General features: G+C 41.0%; 1 protein-coding gene across 7 annotated transcripts; it reads right to left on the bottom strand.

The window, feature by feature from the left end:
- Positions 1 to 2,377: 2,377 nt before the first annotated feature.
- SLC9B2 (solute carrier family 9 member B2) lies at positions 2,378 to 20,809 on the bottom strand. 7 transcript variants are annotated; one of them, XM_072036965.1, is made up of 13 exons: positions 19,567 to 20,809; positions 18,386 to 18,509; positions 17,217 to 17,319; positions 15,478 to 15,661; positions 13,846 to 14,016; positions 11,444 to 11,586; positions 9,375 to 9,502; positions 8,343 to 8,518; positions 7,777 to 7,883; positions 6,497 to 6,646; positions 4,065 to 4,173; positions 3,723 to 3,859; positions 2,378 to 2,774 (listed from the first exon to the last, which is right to left on the bottom strand). In XM_072036965.1, exons 3-13 carry the CDS (start codon positions 17,307 to 17,309, stop codon positions 2,535 to 2,537), a joined length of 1,638 nt encoding a protein of 545 aa, XP_071893066.1. In that variant the 5' UTR covers positions 17,310 to 17,319; positions 18,386 to 18,509; positions 19,567 to 20,809; the 3' UTR covers positions 2,378 to 2,534. The 7 variants fall into 7 exon arrangements, with proteins under 7 accessions (XP_071893066.1, XP_071893064.1, XP_005017753.4 ...); XM_072036963.1 differs by having other exon boundaries at positions 15,478 to 15,674; positions 17,218 to 17,319; XM_005017696.6 differs by lacking the exon at positions 18,386 to 18,509.
- Between the last annotated feature and the right edge of the window lie 66 nt (positions 20,810 to 20,875).

The following is a 20,875-nucleotide window of genomic DNA, read 5'->3' as shown; positions in this document are numbered from 1 at the left end:
ATTGGTACAGCTATTCAAGGTCTCAGAGCAGTGGGGGGAGTGATCTTGACGAATAAAGTGAGAGTGCACAGAGGTTAAGGGAACACGATAAATCCAATTTATGAGATGCTGTTATGATAGTAAGCAAGTATTAGAGGCCATCAAGAACAACTGTTTGTCAGAGGTTTGCTTGCACGTTTAGGGCCGTGTTCACATTTTAATTGTTTACACTTCTGTTTACTGAACAGACTCCAAATGTGGCATAATGATGCCTCCCTGCAAGAGGGTTCTAATTTGTATAAAACTAGATCAAAAAATGAACTATATACAGCTTCCCCTTGTGAACTTTACTCATGTAGCATTATTATGCGATAGTCACTGATGAACTAAACAGCTTATTCCCTCACAGTATCAATTAAGTCTACAGACATTACAATTTCCAATTACAGTTAGCTCCTTCTAAACCACCCCTATTTCAATAACTGAGTGCCTCTGTCAGCCACCTAAAGCAGGCAGCAGGGGCACAGAAGTCAGTGGACACAGCAAGCACCAAGTGCAGCACTGCAAGCACGCATCAGTCTGTGCGGTTTGAGAGCACCTTCTTCCCATGAGGGAACAAACGGGAACTGAGGACTGCACCTTCCCCGCACTGCTGAAAATCTCTGGACACAAAGATATTCTGTACAGTATCTTGTAAAATTGAATTGCAGCGTAGAGCTCTGCAGATAGCCCTTGTCCACCTCGATTCCGACCACAGCATAAAATCCTTATTTAAAAAAGAAATAAATAAAACTTAGATTCTGAGGAATGCTGTACTGACTCCGTGTTTCTGAAAGGAGCAGAAAATGACCTACTTAGAGCCAGTTACTCACCCAAAATGTAGCAAAGATTTGCCAGTATCTCTTAACAGGCAGTACCAAAGCCAAGCTGATACAAACCTAAAGGCAAGTGCAGGGTTTTGACCAACAAATGAGGTTTATTCCTGGCTTTTGGACAGTCAAGGGGAAAGAAAAGTGTAACAAGTCATATGGGAAAGTCAAATGTGAACTATACTGCACTGACTCTGCAGGAGGCATCTATTAAATAAAATGTAAACAAATCAAAAAAAACAAACCAAAAGAACACCACCAAAGCTCACTTTTTGTTCTCCCTGGTGAAACATTTTGGCAAGAGATTCAAAATGAGCACTGCCACTCATTACCATCATCCACAGCTGCACACAACTTGTGTGTTGGGAACTCGTGAGGGTGCTAGTGCTGTCAAATAGCAGCCTATCTGAAGGAAGGTGTGGTGAGGCCTCTTTGACTTTGTACCATACCTCTCAGCACTGCTTTTTCCAGGCTGTTCAAGTCTATTATTTTCCTGTATCAGTTAGAGGTTAAAATGCCATGCCAAATCTGAGAGAGCTCCGATCTCCACAGCCAAGCCAGCCATCCACCTCTTGGAACACTGAGAGCTAACTTGTTATTTTTTTGGTAAATACTTGTTTTACTTTTTATACAATTACCCAAATGCAGATGTGAGAAGGACCAGATCACAGCATTCTCTCAGCCAAATCAGTAAAAATTTAGGACAGAGTAACAGGAGATACCTGCTGACCCATAAATCCTGGTTTGAGGTCTGCCACAGAACTCTGCTGAGTTCTCCAGACAGAGCTGAGGAAGAAGGGGGCAACTCCTTGCTACCTTGGCCTTGTCCTGCCAGAAACCCCATCCTAGGGGAGCTCTCCCCTGTTCTACAGCAGCCAGGGCCAGAACACAGCCGCTCTCAGCTTGATGTAGCACAAGAGCTGAGGTACACATGAAGCAGCAGCTGTCCCAGTCCCATAGAACCCTGTCCCAGTCCTCCTTGAAACTCTCGTCCTATTTTCAAGCTCAGCCCTTTCTACCAGCACCAGGTACTCCTGTATTACCACTGCCCTGATGGATCCTGGACCCAGCTGCCTCCTCCAGCACATGAGAACTGCTTGCTGCTCCTTGCTGAGACCAGAACTGCCAGGCCCTCGAAAGCAGACACAAAAGAACGTGTGCGATGTGTGGGAGAACAGCAATGGGAAACAGCAAGTTTTGAGACCTGGATGAGGAAGGAGAGGGAATCGCCAACCCATGGCAGGATTCGTTCACTGTGCGTCAATCCTCTCTAATTCAACAGTTGCATTCTTTGAGCTCTTGAACTTGTCATCTTATAGCCCGGTTTCAACCATCAAGAAGTTATTCACGTTAGTCTCCATTTTTTTCTGTTTATCCACCTCATGACTCCACTCCATGCCTGAACAATTCCGATCCTCTCCCTGGCCTCACACCCACACATTTCAAGTAACTGTTGACTGCTACCTTCTGAGTGACTCACGGCCTCACCAGCCTATGTGTTTAGCTGGTTCATCTCTTAAGGCACTATCAACACTTTGACATATTTTATAAAACTCCACCAGAGCTGCTTTTGAAATAGCACATATAACCAATACTTGTTTTGGTTTCCTCCACAAAGATTACAGGCACAATGTGTTTACTCAAAAGCGTAAGTGCTGAAGGACCATATTCCTGTCGATGTCCATCTCACGAAGGTTCACAGGCCTCTGCCTCTTCTCCAGCTTCGGCACCGTCCTCATCTTTCTTGTTGTTTGTCTGTGCCTTCTGCAGAAGTCTGGGCCCTGCCAAGCCAATGGCCAGGGCTCCAACTGGAGCAGTGATCAAGATAGCCAAGAAAGCTACCGTCAGTACGTCCATTCCATACTTTTCCAGTTGCTCATCCTGATGACTCCTTGCTGTATCCAGGGCAAGGGAACCTATTGCAGCCTGTAGGAAAGGAAGCACTGTTGAAATGGAGTAAGTAACCTTTACCAATGAAACAGGGAAGAAGGTCTAATCCACATCTAACATGAAGGTCCACGTTTTACATAAATTCAAAATTTTTAACATATTCAAACCCCTTAGTTTCTGGTACATAGAAAAGTAAGGGCTCTATTAGCCCTAGAAGAACAATTTTCAGTTAGCTACCCTGTGAATTTCCTAAGCTAATGAATTTATCTGGGTGGGTCCCTCCTGTGGAGGAGCTTAGCTGACATGTTATGCCATTTCTGGAGATAGCATGACCAGCAGATTGCATGTTGAAGCTCTTAAAATTCCTCACCTCGAGAATGTGTCCTGACAGCAGGCTAACTAGTAGCAGCAGCTTCTGAATATTTAGTTTGCAAATCTTGCAATAATCCTTGCCTGTTCTGATTATTAACTTCTGCTTGCAACTAATCATGCTATTGAGGCAAAGCTCTAGTGACTGATCACTGAGCAGGAATGCAAACAGCCTGAGGCTTCTCTAGCAATAAGCCCGTCAGACCACCCCTTACTAAAGTGACCACAAACTGAAAACCCTATCTGAGCCTTTGGTGTGACTGTCTCAGCAGACAGAATGTGGTTTAAGAGGGAAATGAGAGTCCTCAAAACCTGTACGTAAAGGTACAATGATCTGCAATAGCAGAGATAAGGTTTTTCCCTGTTGAAGTATTTGTATGTACAATTCACTATTATTAGTACAACTTCGAATGTAAGCAAAACACCCTCACGTGGAAGGTCCCCTACGCCCTTTTCAAGCAGACTTAGTGGAGAGTTTGTATTCTAAACTGCTCTACTACGCTCTGCTGCTAAGAGGCCTGATCCTCTCCCTGATTACTGCTGTGCTGGTTAGGAAGAGCCGTGCTAAGGACAATAGATGTAGCCTGGAATGAAAGTGAAGATGCACTGTTTTACCTGGACAGTGGCTTTGGGAATCCATGCCAACGAGATAAATACCTTCTCCTTGAAATTAAACCCAGCAAAACACACCATCAGGAACGTTGCTATGATTCGCACAACTAGGGCAATGCTTAACGTAGCAACACAGAGCCCTGTAACAAAGACACATACTTCTCACTATTTCTGTGCAAAGGTACCTGAGGAGCATAAGGCTCCTAAAACTGTAGCTTTACAATGATTTCACTTTTTACATTTTTTTTTTTTTTTGTCAGCTATATACTGCTTTACTTAGATTCCTTCACAGAGATTTTTTTGGAAGCTAGTAATGAAAGTTGGATAACTAGCGAATGATCTTACCAACAGTTTCAGGTCTAAGGGATGTTACAGATACTTCTGCGCCAATTAAACCAAAAAGAAAAGGTTGAAAGATATTCCATGCAACTGCAACAATTTTTTCTACTTCCCTCTGCAATGAAAACAAGAAATAATCTTGAAATTCATCAACAAAAAAATATAAAAATCAAGCACACACATTTAATTAATCAAAGGACAAAGTGAAAACTTATCATGAAGATAGTCCAGAATTGCTCCTCAGACAGTTTATGGTAAACTGCTACTCTGACCTAATACTAAATGATTCAAAATCAGTTGTGTACCATTTGAAGGTCAGAGTGTGTCTTGCTTTGTCAGAAAATAAATGTTTGCTATCTCGAGACGAGAAATAAAAGTGACTGATGTTTGAACAGTAACAAAGCAGTTTGCAGACTAGAAGAATAAAGCACAGTTGATTTCAGCATTTAGGAAGATGCAGTTTCAGCTGTTTTGCCATGAAGTTTCTGAGCCTTTGGTAACTGCATGCTTACACTTGTCCTTCTGTTTGTACCTGAGCAGAGTCAGACCCTCAAAAATGTCAGTAATGACCTCAGTCTGCTCATACTACACTCAGGCAGAAGCCTATCTCCATGTGAGCAGGAGCAAAACTGGACGGAGTAAGCCTGATATCCCATACCAGTAAAAAGTGTTGAAATTCACATGATGTACTATATAACTGCAAAGCCATTTTTTCTGCTTGTGCTTGAACTTTACACCTGACACTTTTCCTAAAACAAGTTGCTGCTAAGGTAAACAGGACCCTTCCATTTATACAAAGAGATACATGCAGCATATCTAACAGACTTCTTTTTTAATTAATTGGGTTCTGCAATAGCAAATGAACATACAGGCCGGAGTCTGTGAAAATGCAAGTGCAGTGCTCTGTTACTGAATCAATCCAAGACCCAGATGTGTCCTGTCCCTCATGTTCTCTCTGGGACTGATCCTGCAACGTGCTCTTCAGTCAGTGGAAAGGTAGTTAACTGCAATGCAAAAACTTTTGCAACATTAGTGAAAATAAGGTAGAAATACATGGGCCTGTAAACATTTTTCTTTATTTGCCGCACTTCTCCCTGTTATCTCACCCTTTGTTGTTTTTTTTTGGAAGAGAAGCAATCCTCTTTACAGATGTTAGCATTGTTTCGGATTGTTTACAGCCCACTATTGCTGAAGCAGATAAATGTTCCTTTTTCTCTGTGGACATCATTTGTTAAGTAACTTCCACTGGGGACAGCATGAGGCAGTGGCCTCTGAGAGGCTCAGAAGGAAAATCTTGGTAAAATACTGAGTGTACAGTAAACAGACATCTCTGGCTGTTTTGACAAAAAGAGCTATGGCATTTGAAGTCATCACCTTTACAACCAACAAGTCTCACCTACAGATCAAAAGAATTTAAGCTAAGCATTTATTAACTGCATACCCTCTTTTAAGGACCTTCCTTCTGAAATGGCTTAAAAGCTTTCAGTGAGCTTTATGAGTTGTACTGCTCTTAAGTAGTTAAATCTCAAGATTCCCTTCTTTTAAAACTGGACAACAATGTAGTATTTTAAATAGAAACCACGGTTTCTTGTTTGCTATTTTAACAAACCTTGAGATCTTCCTGGGGTTAGTGTCTACATGGGAAAAATTATCTATCTGATTCCCTTTCCTTTCTTCTCTTCTCACCTTCTTTACTGCATGTCTCAAGGCTATAGCTATGGAGAGAAAGATGACCTCAAAACATGAAGTGTTGGTGGCATCAAGCAAAAGAGATGTGCCAAGATACAGAAATGCAGTGGAGCAGCAACAGTAAGAGGAAGCAGGCTTCATAGCTAAGAGAAAGTGGCTCAGAAACAGCCTTCTGTATGGTTTCTGCATGGCTGTATATCACCATTTAGTGTGGGCATCCTGCTCTCTACATTTGTTCAGAATACACTGGCAAGGATTTGGGAAAGATGAAAAAATGGTTGGATAATGCTTTCCATTTCATCTCCCAAAATCACAAGGAACAAAAGCTCAGGGTATTCAGGCCGTGCGCACAACTGTATTTAGATACCTGTTAGTAAATCTTACCTTAAAATGACCACTTAAGGTTACAGAGACCATCACACAACTCTGGGACAAAGCTCTGGACTCCTAGTCAAGTGCCATGACAATTAAATCTCTGTGGGGCTTAAAAGGCATTGCGCTGATGTGTAAGGAAAGCTTGTGAGCATTTCACTGTCAGTATTCATTACCTTATCCACATCCATGGTAAATTTCTGTCGCACTAAATGTAAAAGACTTCCAGAATAAATGCAGATTTTTTTTTTTAATCTGTATTCCCCCTAAAGTTTCATAAATGCACCACTGCCACTTCTGACAGAAATTCAAACTTCTGTGAAACTGTGCACTCAAACGAGTTTCTGTATGGTATGCTTCTTTATGTAAACACTCACCTTTTCATCAGACCATCCCACACCAGCAACAAAAGCTAAGACTAATGTGCAGAGCCCTCCTGATCCAGGGAAGCCGAAGCGGATGCTACCAAAAACAGCAAACATGGACAGCCCAAGTACGAGATACGATCTCTTCCATGACAGAGATGTCTGCAATCAAGGAAAAAAAGAAAGAAACAGAGTAAATTTCTTTTTAGAAATTGAGAAAAAAGTCTACGCTTATTAATTTGAAAGCAATAAAGGGCACTGTTGTGATGGAATTGAAGCTTTCAAATGAGACTTGAACTCCTCAGTTGTGTTGAAAGTTTTTTTTTTTGACACTTATTCCTAGCAAACTAAAATTTCAGAAATTCAACATTTCTTTTCCTCTGCCCATCCGGAAGCTTATTGCCAACATACTTTTTGTATCACAAGGAACATGATTCTAACCACTGTGCTTCAACTCTATGATAACTGGATTTTCTGCTTGTACAGTCAAGCAGCTGGAACAGTTTATACAAGGAGGGGTGAAATCCATGCCACTAAATGTTTTTAAGGACAAGTCAAATGTCTGCCAGTCAGGCTAGTTTTATTTGTTCCAGTTTCATAGCAGACATTTGTCTCTCTTCTTTTGCCCTCCATTTCTGTTTATTTGATTAGCTTCCGTGCCACACTTCTCATGTTATTTATTAAGAAAATTTGGTCCCACCAAGGGCAATAGGTGCTTTGGAAATTGACTTCAGTAATCCAGAGTGTATCTATTTACTTCTACAATTTTCTGTTCATTTAATTATACTTGAAAGTAAATCCATCTATCACTTTATATAAGCATAATTTTTAATCAGAAGTAACACATTCTAATTGATGTTAATATGCCTGATCACTTGAAGCCCGTAATCTGTCTATTTTATCTTAGGCCTAATGGAAACATTTTAGAGAAGTAAATGAGTTGCACATCAATTTAATTGATGATTATTCTACTGTCTGAAATAGGTTTTCCCTTTACATGTGAACATTACCACCACCTTCAATGAGCAGGATGGTGAGCTGGGCTCCAAGCTCTGCATCAGGAAGGCCTGTGAGATCACACATTGGTATTGTTGCAGTAAGCAAGTAATCATCTTTAAAACACATCCTTGCTCCACAAGCTTTGAAATGTTAGAAGCTGTTAGAGCTGTACACTGCTTTCCCAAAAAACAGCTTCGTATGAAACTTGAAAATGGATAACATAAGAATAGCATCCCTTAGCGAAGAATCTCTTATATAACAGGCTTTTTAAACTATTTATATATATTTTTTACCTGATCATGGCTTGGGAAATACCGAACAAACATTCCCAGAATCCCCCCAGCTGCTACGCCAACAGCAACCTCCAGCACTCCCCGGAGCACATTGTATAGAGTGGAACCTGTTTGACAAAATAAAAGTGTGTTCAGTAACCCTTAAACAGACCCTTCACACAGACACCACACTGACCTGTGAGGGTGATTCCAGGACAGTTTCAGCTTTAAATTACTTTAAAGGGAAGGGGTCAGGAGAGAACCCATGGGCCTGAAAGAACCAGACAGTGCAACTTTGGGAGCACCTATATTGGATACACAGGGGCCAGACTCGGCAGCTGAGGGAGTAGACGGGAGAAAAAAAAAAAAAAGTATTTTGAAAGTTGACCCACAACTCAGAGTGGATGGAGTCACATGAAGTCACTTTTTTGACCACAGGTAATTTCTCTATCAATATTCAAGTCCATTCACGAACTTGACAAGGAGATGTCATTAAGATACAAACCAGTCAGTCATAACAGAGCATGCATGCCTCAAAATATCACAGTTTGTCCTGGATGTCACCACCTACAGATTAAGGAGCATACCAGAAGAGAAAGCCATCCCAAGGCAAGTGTTGAAGCCTGTAATAGCCAGAATGTCATCAATGCTGCCAGCTGCCATTAGCAAAGTTGGGACACCTTTCTCCACTCCGTATCCCCCAGCCTGTAAAATCAGCATTGAGGGAACCACAACAGCAGGAGAGACTGCACCTAGAACGAAACTGAAAACACATGGTGTCAGCCTCTCTTAGAAAGAAAGAACTTCAGGACATTCTGATCTCTCTCCTGAAGTTCATATTGACCTTTACATAAGATATTGTCCTTTTCCCTGCTCGTTACAAGCAGGGATATTTTCATGCAGATTCGCAGTCAGCTTTTACTTCCTGACCGTGTAACTCAGTGTTCCAAATAAAGGGTTCCACAGACTAAGATTTGACTTTACACAGTTGTACTCCCTGATACACGCCTTGGTTGTCCACTTTAGGAACCTGGTCTAGACACGCTTACAATTTGAGTGCCCAGTTCCTTCTCAAAATTCAGCACGTGGCAGAGGAGTGCATCCATCTTGCTCTAGTATGTGGTCTGGCCTGAGTCCACCAGTTTAGATACAACCTAGATTGAAAATGTTACCTCTTCAAGGATATTACTCCGAAATTTAATGATGCCATATCCTTATCCTCAACTTGTGACAGAAGGCTGTCCTGTGTGCATCTCTCAAAGGGGAAATTCTGCATTTGAGCACAAAACTGCAGTATCATTTTCTGTCCCTAAAAGCCCTTTGTGTTGTGGTTAAAAACCCAGGGATTGCACCATCCTTCTTCCTTCTGTAATGCCCAGATCACAAACAGAGAAGAAAAATGATGCAAGTACTCCTCCACTGCTTGGAAATGTGACCTTTAAATTAGCCACAGACCCAGACATGAATGGTAAGCAAACAACCACATGGGCTAAGCACAGCTTCCTAACTGGCATTAAATTGAGGCGTCTGCTTGGCAGAGAACTAACTGCATTTGGATCATCTAGCCGTAGCATGAAAATAGGCACCTTTGTCATACAGGAGAAAAGAGAGTACATTACCCTAATATAAATCCCCATTGCCATGGTAAATGCATGAATAAATAGGCGAGAACAGCAGCTGTGCATGTTTCTGAGAGGCATGGTCCGAAAGAGAGCCGTAAACAGACTGCTTTGAGTTTCTTAAGGGCCTACAATATAAAAGCAAACGCAAACATTAGCATCAGTACCCCTAGCTTCATAAAGAGGAATAATGTTTGTGGTCTGATCAGTTTATTGAAAGAATTCCCTTTAAGCCAAAGTGTGGGATATTATTTTTTTTACATGGCCCATGCCAGAGACAGGCTCAAGCACAACTGAATTTGGGTATCAAGTTACAAGTGTGGCAGTGAAACCCACCAAATACATGTTTCCTAATGTCCCTGCACATTGGAGGAAGGGGAAGCTGAGGATTCTTTGGCTTCTTGTGCAGTGCAAACAACATAGGAGAGGCTTGAGCAACGTATCATTTGAAAAGCGTTCCCTTAACCCATCTGACTCTGTCCACGGAAGATTTTGCTTTCTTCCCATAAGCTGCACAAGCACCCCAAAAAATCACCCCCAAATCCGAACAAATGATGAACAGTTAAAACTACCTGAAATTAGAGAAAGGAGCCAAGCATTTCTTTCAGCTGACTCTTACTCGATACCCAGAGTAGAGTAAGTTCCTTTTGGCTCTGCAACTTCCTATCCAAAAACTTCTCTAAAAATGAGTATCCGATTCTAAAAGCAGCCTTTAGCAGTTAGTCACAACCATGACTCTGCTAGGACGAGTCCCTAAATTTTGACATGGAAAAAATCACAATGAGTTGCAGTTTTTACTGGCGCAGTTTATCCCAGCATAATTAGGGCTGAGAATCACCAGAGCAACTGACATCTTTGTCTTCACGGCTTCAATTACACAAGGAACAATTGTAAGCACATCAAAGCCTTGCTACATATGGAGTCCAAATGACAGTTTCGATTGCCACATGGGAGACAAATGAGTCAAAGATGAAATTCCTTTGGCCAAAAACGTTGTCAGGGAATAGAAAGAAAAGCAATCTCGTGTAACTGGGCACTCAAGCTGTGTGTAACAATGCACAGGACACGCTAATACAAGATACACAAACTTCGATATCTTCATAAAATGAACAACCATAATATATTTCAGGAATGACAAAACCCTGTTTTCCTAAATAGCTGAAAAATCAAACTCCCTAGTTTTCATTGTGGGTAAAAAAAATCAGACTTGTTGACCTGCACTAGCTATAATTAAACTAAGTTTGCTATAAACTTCAAACAGCCACTTAAATAGATAAGGGCCAATATGGCACAGCTTTATTTCAGCTGATTTTGATCCAGCAAAAACTTTTATTAATTAATTCAGGGAATATAAATTTATTAGGGAAAATAACTTACTATAAATTATAAAACTTTATTACAAATTATCTATTATAAAATTATAAATAATTTATTAGGGAAAATGAATTCCTCAAGCATGTGGAGGAAAACTATTTTGTTCACAGAAGCATTTATGGCCTTTACAGTGCTGTGAAGCACTGTTTCTGTAGTACATCTGTAATTATCTTTAAATTTAACATACTGGCATAAAACTTGCAATGATTAAAAAAAAAGAGAAAGGAAAAAATGAAAAAGACAAAAGTTTTTGTTTGTTTGTTTGATTTGTGTCAGCACAAACAACATTTTTCTTCCAGGATAAGGACTCCCTTCATTACTCGTTTTAGTTTGTCAGTGTAAAATGACAGGTAGTTTGTCAGGCAGTGTGAAAGCCTCCTGACAGACTATGATGCATTGTGTGTCCTCAGGACGCCCTGCTCACAAAATTAAGGACGTTTCTTTAAGGCAAGGGGGGGTAAATAGTCATAAAATCAGTTTCCTTCAGGTGTTTTTTAGATTGCTCACCAACTCTATAAATCCAGTCACCAATATTGATTAACGAGACTATACAAGTCAAAACTATGCTTTCTGTAATGCTCTAATTCACAAATCCTTTAAGACGGAACAGGTCAATAATTTTAAATACTTAATTATGCATTTTTTTAGAGGGCTCTTCTATGCTTTATACCCCAGATGAACGGCTGGTGCCATACCTTTGGATCCAGGCCAAGTCCTGCTCGAGTCAGGATAATTGAAAGAGAAATACTCCTCAGTGCTTTAGACCAGCCTAGGTTGATCTGGACAATGTCACTAACGAATGGGATATTTCGGATGAGAAAACCAGCAAGTAGCATCCCTTAAATGAAAGCAAACAAACTGCTGTCAAATGATTTGTTTGACTGCAATGAAAACTTACCTCAAATTGTTAAAATAAACACTGTGCGATATATAAGAGACAAAGAAACAGCTCCGGTTCTGTATTAGCCTTGTTTTAGAGACGGGTACTTCGAAACAGAGATGCTTAAAGCAATGAAAGACGTCTAGAACACAATAAATAAATTTAGCTGTAGCTAATTTTTTTTTTTAACTCTAGCAAGAGTCAACAGAATTCAAATTTGTTCACTAAGTGCAGGTCATACGTACCATAAGCAAAAACAGCTCTGGATCCTTAAACATATTTTGCTTGTCAGCTTGTTTTAAAATGCAAAGAGTAAGATCATGTAATAATATTGTATATTTATCTCAGATGTTAGAAACTGTTCAAAAAAATCCTTTTACATATAAGAAATGCAGCGATCACAGGAACCATAATGCTGAATTCCTTGGAAAATTAGCTGAAACAGCTCATCATGGACCAACTCAAGATTTTAAAATGCTCCGGCAATACAACTTTTATGCAAAGGGGAAAAAGGGGGAGAATATCAGGAACTTGCTCTTATCCTTTATTTAAGCTACCTGTAAGATCCAACCTTTTGCAAATATTAGCAAAACTTTTTAAGCAGAGACTTCCTGCAAAGCTATCAGAACTGGAGCTCTGGAAAGATACAGGTAAGTATGGAAAAGGGTAACTTTATCTATAGGTCTGTAAAGGTTAATTGTATCTTTGAGTCATTGGGACCTGCATTTTCATGGTGTAATTTCATATTAATCATGTTAACAAACAGGAAATCAAAAAAAAAAAAAAAAGCAGAAAGTAAATAAATACTGTGCTCAGGGTAGTCACAGCTTGATGTGAGCCTGTAAGCCTTGACTGTGGAATTGGTTTGTCCTGGAACACACTAAACTTTTGGACACTGTTCTTCCCATTCCCTCTCAGAAAAAAAAAAAAAAAAAAAAAAAAAAAAAAAGTGGCATTATTAGTCTGCAGTACCTCGTGACAATTATACCAGGCTAGCATAATGATCACATGCTCTTTGCAAATTTTTTTTGTGTGTGAGTGTGATATCCAAGTACCGGATCTATACGAATTCGGAAGTCTGCTTCACAAAGAAAAAACCTCACCACCTTAAAAGATACTTTCGTTGTTCTGCTTCACCTTGCCAGCTACACCTCTCTGCAATGTATACCTGAAGTATACCATGTGACTGTTTCTGTACCAATTTCATTCCTTTTTTCCCCTCTTGCAGAAGCTCGCTATAATGTGCGGAGTGCTAAGCCAGCCACAGTGCACTTAATACAGATTAAATGCAAGGATTCCTATGCATCCTATGCAAGAGCATAAAACTTGTATTTTTAGTGGGAAAAATTAAAAAAAAGACTCCATAAAGACATGGTCTATTCCTTCTTTTGTCTCAGATTGCTCTGATTTTCCTCAAAGACCATGGATGTGAACAACGAACTCTAACACAAGCAGCTCGCCAGACATGTGCCATCATGCTCAAGTTGCTGTTGTTCATTAGTGCCGGTCAGACAAGCAGCTTCATGCTCAGCTCAGCTTTTAGATACAGATGGAACTGAAAAAAGCAGAATCCAGATGGTCAGAAACTTTTTTTTTTTAAGGTAGATGTTTACTTAGGGCAGACTCCCTGCTTGTAAAAGTCTGTTTGTGTTCCTGCAGGCATGCCACATGCAAAACCTCCCTCCCTCTCATTTGCATTTGCTCTCACTCGTGAAGCTAAGCAGTACAGGAATATGCACGCTGCCTGACCAGTGCTACATACAAAGCTATCCAGCCCTTCTCCTCTAAGAGGTGCTACCGTGTGAGACACCACCAGCTATGCAGATTACAAATCACAAACACGCTACAGGCAGATATTTTTAGTCCACTCTGCCACCAAGACTTCCCTGTATCAAGAGCTCTACTTGTTCATAGACTAAGCACAATAAGGGGGCAGCCTTTTCCAGTTTCATTGGCACCACAGTACTTCACGATATCCCACCTGATCTAACCAAGAGGATAAAGAGGAGGCTCGGTAACATCCAGGCCATTTCACCTGAGCCAGTCTGCGACGTTCTGCACCTTCTCCAAGGGGAGCAGACACAAGTCGCTTGGAAAAGCTACAGATCTGGGGACTTTGCAGTTTGCATATTCCTAATCCAAACGTATCTAACATGCAGGTGACACTTGTTTAAACAACACTGCTATGCAGGAAGAAAAGAAGGAAGGGTGTCTTACCCAGAAGAGCAGGGAGAGGTGGCAGCGTTCGTATTTTAATGAGTCCAAAAATTTTACCACCAATGACAGCAAAAAAATAAAGAAACATAATTCCAAACAGGTTTCCACCTGGGAGACATTCGGTGCCAGTGATGGACCAAACCACAGCCCAAACCAGGGCCACGAGTGCAACTACAACAAGAACAGAAATATTCATATTTAATCATTTCTAATGCTAAAGTTCACTATGAGGTCACATTTGTTTTTCCAGTAGGCAAAAAGGTGCAATGAAATCCCAGAATTAAAGCTTCTTACCTTAAAAATGACTTTAATCATAGCAATGCATTTAATCTTTAATGATCCTTAAGCCGATGTTCTGATTTTGCAGACACAAAGATACTTCAGAAAATGGTAACAAGAAAATCATCAATTGAGAAAAATCTTAGGCGACTGTGGAAAGCACTTAATAGGTCCCAAGCAAAGCCAAGACTTTCACAAAACTTATCTTGCATTTCAACTATTTTCCTTCAACTGCTTAACAGCTGCAGTAGGAGCCTGCTGCTGTACAGCCTGGCAAGTCTTTGAGCTAATGACTGCAGCTCTATGCTCACTTCTAAAGGAACTTCATGAAGTATCTCTTTTTTTTTTTGGCTAGGTATGTTCAGTGCATTGCTATCCCTAGGGGAAAAATATCTGAAGAAGGTCATGTCTCTGGTCAGCCTAAGGTAGTACAGATACTGCTCCTGGTACAGCAATCCAACAGGAATAATACAGAGAGAGAAAAAAAAAAAAAGATATGTGAACATGTGACAGAACATGTGAAGATGTTACACTGTTTCCAGGTTTCCAAGTCTGTTCCTACAGCTATGCAGCAAGAACAAAGATGCATAGGTATAAAAGCAGAAGAGGGAAGGAGAAAAAAAAAAAAGTTCGTTGTATAAATCCCCCTTCTCATAATCGTAAGGAAATATATTGCATTTTCGGGGTGGACTTTTCTTATTTGTATTTGAGAGTGATGGGAGACCAGTAGTTTTCCAAACATAATATCAAAGAATCCCAACTGAGAGAGGGCAGAGACTGTAAAAACAGTCAAAACCACAGAAAATATTTTTTGCTTGGAAAAGCCTGAAATAACTGGTTAGCCAGGCATTCTCTTACGTGAGATTAGAGTGCAGGGCAAATCTTAAACAAAATGAATTTATTTGTCTTGGAGTTAGGATTCTTGGCTTTTAAAATATAGGGTATTCCACACAGAGGAAGCTATCACCACAGCCTCATTTTTGTTGCCTTAATTCAATAAAAAGCCATCTAGCATGTGGAAAATGCATTGTGTTTATAATCATCTTGATGTTCTCACACAAAAAGAGACTTAAGATGAGAATTAGGAGGTCTTTCTCCTGATAAAAGCAATTTACAATGCAAAGACATATCTGCCACATTGAACACAGAATACAGGGTAGAGGACCAAAAATAATACGAATATTTGTTTTACCTCTGCTAAAATGTTTAAGGTATGATGTGCAAAAACATAGCTATTTCCCGTCATTATCTCTAAAGAAAATAGTTAGAAATCATCACATCCAGAGAAACAAGTACTTTGTTTGCCATTTCTCAGTTTAACTGAACGTTTTGTGCTGTCACTTTTTTACATACCGTTCGTCACTGCTAGGGCCAGGAAACCCTGGGGTGGGCAAGCAAATGTTTGCCTCCATGTTCTTGTAGATGTTGAAGATCCTGGTGTTGGTTCTGGAGGTTGCTGAGCAGAGTGATTCAAGAGAGCAGTTTCTTCTGTTTGTATATTCCCATCGGCACTTTTGGTGTCTCCTGTTGGTCTCTCCTGAAATGAAAGCAGTAAGATCCTCTCAGAAGCAGCACTGTCTGTATTTGTAGTGGTGCACCAGACATCTGCAATCAGCTGTGATGTGCTAGGTCCATCCTGTCCACTGATGACTACATGAAGTAAAGTATTGCTGTACTACAGGAAAGGTCAGAGCTTTGTAGCACATTAGGCATTTTCTGATTGTTTTTATACCCCGCAAAGATCTGCAAATGAGAAGCTGCAGGACATCTACCTTTTATCTGTGACTAACGGAACTCCTGTTGCTGAACGCATAGTACCTGTTCAGCTGAAGAATACTTGAAGAAAAACAATACTAACAACCAGGGTTCAGATTGTCTCGGGTATGAGCTAAACATTTATCGGTATTTTCTAGAGTTTGATAAGGTTCTGCTTCCACACTGGATTCCACAAACAAGTTAACAATTAGCATCACCCCAGTGAGACAGTACCTTTATCATAACTCCTAAATAATTTCTGTTAAAAAGCTTTGAACCAAAATAACCAAACCCACTCCTTATTACATAAAGATGAAAGAAACAGCACAGGTGGCTGGTGCAAGCATCACTCACGTGATCCATTGGTGGAAGGCTCAGCTGCTAAGCCAAGGTAGAAGAGAAGTATTACTCAGGTTTCCTGAAGCACAGTTTGTTGAAGGTGCTCTTTTATACTAATTCAGCTGCTTATCCATATTCATAGCCAAAGCACTTTTTGACCATTTTTGGGTATATGCCTCACTTCGTTTTAGGGTCCTTATTTTTGACAAGTTAATCATCTACCTTCCCGTAGAGTTATTCCACTTCATGTCAGCTCATTGTCATAGCACAGGCGTGGAATTCTTGCCTATACTGTGGTTTGGCTTTCATCCAGTAACAGTTCCACGTTTCCCATTATTTGTCTGTCTCATATATATATATAGCCCTTACTCAGAGTCACAGTTGGAACACCAAATCTTGTGAGCTTTTGAGTGTGAAGCTACTTGGTTTTCTACCCTGTGATCCTGCTATCACCAACCACACGTGCATATAAAGCTATGCCATACAGTACTTATCTTTACAGCCAATACCGTGTGTTTAACTGAAAGTGCCTTTTCTATTAAGAATTTTATTCTTCCATTTGCTGCAAGTCTTTTTTTTTTTTTTTTTTAAATATAGAAGTCAACACGAGAACTGTGCATAATGGAAGTTTAAAACTGTGATTTTAAAATTTTTATTAGTTGAAAAAAGGGAAGAGATACATGAATAACTTCAGCAATCAGACTGATCTGTACAATTTGAAAACAGAGAAGCAATCCCAAGTCCATTTAATTCTCTTCCACAGCTGACTGTGAATCTTACAGTGATTTATTTTCTAGTACAGGCTGAAATTGTAGCCAGTGATTTCCAGCAATCCAACGTAACACACTTTTTAAAACTGAACTTCTGTTAATGATAAGAAATTCCCACAGATTTCTCTCTGCATTCTGTTCAGCAGTTTAACAGATGCAGCAAGAAAAGAGAAAGGAAAAGGAGGGTTCTTCTAACTAAAGCTGTACTTTGAGATGCTAATTAATTACCTCACTTTTCTCATGCATGGGAATCATGCTATTTCTCTCACATAGGGATGGCTCAGAATCCTCATTCTCATTTAACATACCTTCTTTCACCATTGTGGCAAACCTAATGAAAGCAACAAAGATAGAAAAGTTACAGAAGTAATATTATTTTCCATACACAAAACTTTTCAATGATATTATATTCTTCCTTATAAAACAGGTGAAAAAAAACAAACCTCACAGCCCAATTTGAAGAATATACACAACTTGCATTCTACAAGGCTGAGAAAACATGGCTCTTTTTTACAGCTTATATCCAATGAAAGATACTTCTCAGAGAGAGGGATAGTAAGCTCCAAGCTGACTGTGGGTAATTATCATCGTATTTACTTAGATTAAATGGTCCATTGCTGGTTCTGTTGATGGTAACAAGAGATATGTCAGTGTCCTAAATGAAATTGTATATGGATATTTACTGTAATTTCACAAGTCTGAGTTAATAAGAGTTGCATGCACATGTCTGAAGACAAGGCTTAGAGTTCTTTGTCACAGCAGCTCCACCGACTACCTATCAATGCCAACAGCTTTTTCTTGAAGCCCTGTACCTTACTCTGGCCGTATAAAACACAACTCAAGTTGTGCCAGAATGCTTGAGCCAACAAATTCCTTCCTTGATGAATTGCTGGAAGCAAATCAGGGACCTAATTCTCACAATTATCAAGCCTTGGGTTTATAATATGTTTGAGATCTGGGAAAGATCTCTTGAGCAAAGACAGGGCTGTTTTAACACCTGGGTGGTTTTATTTGAGTTGTTCTGATATGAAACTGGATTGAGATGTAGCTAAGGCATAGAGAAAGAATACAAAACCATAGTTTCAGTGTATTCCAATTTAATGGCTTTGCTCTCTTTTCTTTTTGAATTGAAGATATTTACTTTCAGTACCTTCCTACATTTTTAATTACTGTTTGTGGATCCAAATAGCAGTGGCAGTCTTTTTTTTTTTTTTTTTTAAAGCATCATAAGTGATACTTCTGTTTTTCCTCAGAGGAAAGATTCAAGATCTAAAATTCCAGGAAAGATTCAAGATTTTGCCTAGGCACCGGGGCCAGGAATCCACAAATGCCAGTCTAGTCACTGGACTAGAACGCATCAGCAAGCTACCAGCTCTTCCCTCCTTCCCTTCACTAACCATTTCCTCAGGTTTTCCTCAGGAGCTGCTGCCTGTGAGGGACCCGTGCTGGGGCAGTTTGCTCCTGAGGGATGGACCCTGTGGTACGGACCCACATCTGGCACAGTTCTGGAAGAGCAGCTGCCTGTGGGAAGCCCACGCCGGATCAGTTCACCAAGGACTGCATGCCGTGGGTGGGACCCCACAGCACAGGGGACGAGAGTGACCGAGAAGGAGCTGCAGAGAAGAAGTGCTGTAGACTGACCATGACTCCTGCTCACAGTGGCATAAAGGAGAGGAAAGATTCACTGAGCAAGGGGATGGGGTTCTCTGCTGCTGGGCAGGGATTGTTTCAAGGTGGGAATAGAGGAATGTGATAGCGTGCGCTCTGCCTTTGGGCTTTGGGGAACAGGTCTTCATCCTGTCAGGTTCTTACTGCAGCTACATTTGAGTGATAGGAAGTGGGATGAATGAGCTCAAAGCAAGTAGTTGGTTCATAAGCAAAGCACAGGCCCATTTTAAAACCAACCTTCCTCCCCCCCAAAAAAAACACAACACACATACAAAAGAAAACAAAAAAGCCCCCAAATACACAAGAAAAAAGACATACACAGAGGAAAAAGCAAACAAAACGTCACCCTCCGTGCAAACAAAATCAGGGATTGAGAAACCATGTGGCAGAACTCACAGCCCCCTGTTAAGGCTTGTATTGTGGAAACCAGCCAGTACCAGGCTTATTTGAGTACATCTCTGTAAAATATACTTCCCTTACTGTTGAAAAAGAAAGGCTTTTTATAGCAGTTTTTATTAGATCCTCTGATTTTACTTGTTTTTCATAGGAGGGAGAAGAAAAGCGGGGGAGAGCAGGGCTCAAAAGATGACTGACGGGCAGCATGTGCATGCCGATATTTTTAGCCCTATTGCCCTGGTGACGGTCAACAGTCTGCTTTGCGCGCACACAGCCCAGAAAGGAACGCAAACAAAATGCCACCAGCACTGCCAGAGCAACTAATGCTCAGATTTAAACAAAAAGCGACAGCCGTCACCCAGAAAAAAGGCGTAAGGAAACCCTGATGCAATCTCCTTCCCCACCTCCCCCAGCAGCTCCCGCCCTGCACAGCTGGGGAGCAGTCCCTGGGTTGCTCCTCCTGCTGCATCCAGCTGCAGGGGATGGAGATGCAACAGGACGGAGGGAAACTTACCTGGGGAACGGCAGCATTCAGAGAAAAGACCATGCCCCTGGGCAGCCCCTCCAGCACACGGAGATGGAGAGGTGCTAATCCGCTCCCTGTAAGCAGGAACAGCTCCGTGCCAGCTCTGGCTCCTCCTCCCCTGCTGCTGCCGCTAGTCCAGCGCAGTCCCTCCTCCACAGCTCCACAAGATGAAGCAGCAAGGCCCTCAATCTGCAGCTTGGGGGGACCTATAAAGGCTTCCCAGATGTCACTTTATCTCCTGGTGCTGTAGATAGTGGTCCCCCGGGGCAGTGGAGGGGTTGGGGTGGAAGGCAGGTGTCAGGGGTGTTTGGGCAATGGAGCAGCCCTGAGCCCACAGCACCTTAGAGGAACTGCACTGGGACAGGCAAGAAAATGAAAGCATTTGCACATCTGTGGTGCTCCTGAGAAAATCCTGCTGCTTCTCAAAGGAGCGAGGGTGCCCACCTCAGCTGTAAGTACCCCGAGGGGATAAGAGAGCTGCTCTCGCAATCTCATTTTGCAAGCCATGCTGGGAGGAGCATGTGAAAGTAGATTCAAGTGCAACACGTTGCTACTTTGCTCCTTGTAGCATTACACGCAGCAAAAGCAACTGCAAATCTGAAGGAAAAAAAAAAAAAAAGCTGTTTTGTGATCAGATTAAATTTCCCTGAAATGCTCAGAAGGTGAGACATCTCTTAAAGCCTCCCCAAGAGAAAAGCTTGCCCTAAAATCTGAAGAGTCACACTCCTCTTCATATCATCACTGGGGTGACAGGAGATGAAATGAGATAACCCAGATCCATAAAAACAGACCAGGGAATTAAGAAGTCACAGGGGTATTTAAAAACATTCTCCTTTGATAATTCTGGGGAAAAAGCCTCCTAGACCATCCATGACATGGACATGCCCCCTAGACATCCGTGAAAATATGTCGATGTGTGAACAGCTCAAATTCTGAAATGCAACACATGCTCTGCTAGCAAAGCAAGAGACAGAAATATGCTTTTTTTTGTTTTATCATGTTGTTTATCATGTTTATCATGACAACTAACTTCACTGAAAAATGTATCTCCCTGTGCTTTTATTGTAATATAATAAGTGGATGGCTTCTCCTTTTCTTGCAGGTGTGCTTTATCAAAAAAAAACACATCTGAGTATCATTGGTGTATGACAGTCACCAGAGAGCTTAGAAACGTTTACTAATGAAGTTCTCTTTGCAATAAGTATATTGAAGTTTCTCTCAGATTCATAGTTCTGTTTTCAAAATGGACAGTGCAAGTTTCCTGACCTGCTGCAGCAGGGAGATCCTTTCCAAGGCC

Source organism: Anas platyrhynchos, chromosome 4 (assembly GCF_047663525.1).
Source record: "Anas platyrhynchos isolate ZD024472 breed Pekin duck chromosome 4, IASCAAS_PekinDuck_T2T, whole genome shotgun sequence".
In the NCBI taxonomy this organism is placed as follows: domain Eukaryota; kingdom Metazoa; phylum Chordata; class Aves; order Anseriformes; family Anatidae; genus Anas; species Anas platyrhynchos.
The sequence above is the reverse complement of the archived record's forward strand: the minus strand, read 5'-3'. Positions and strand labels throughout refer to the sequence as shown.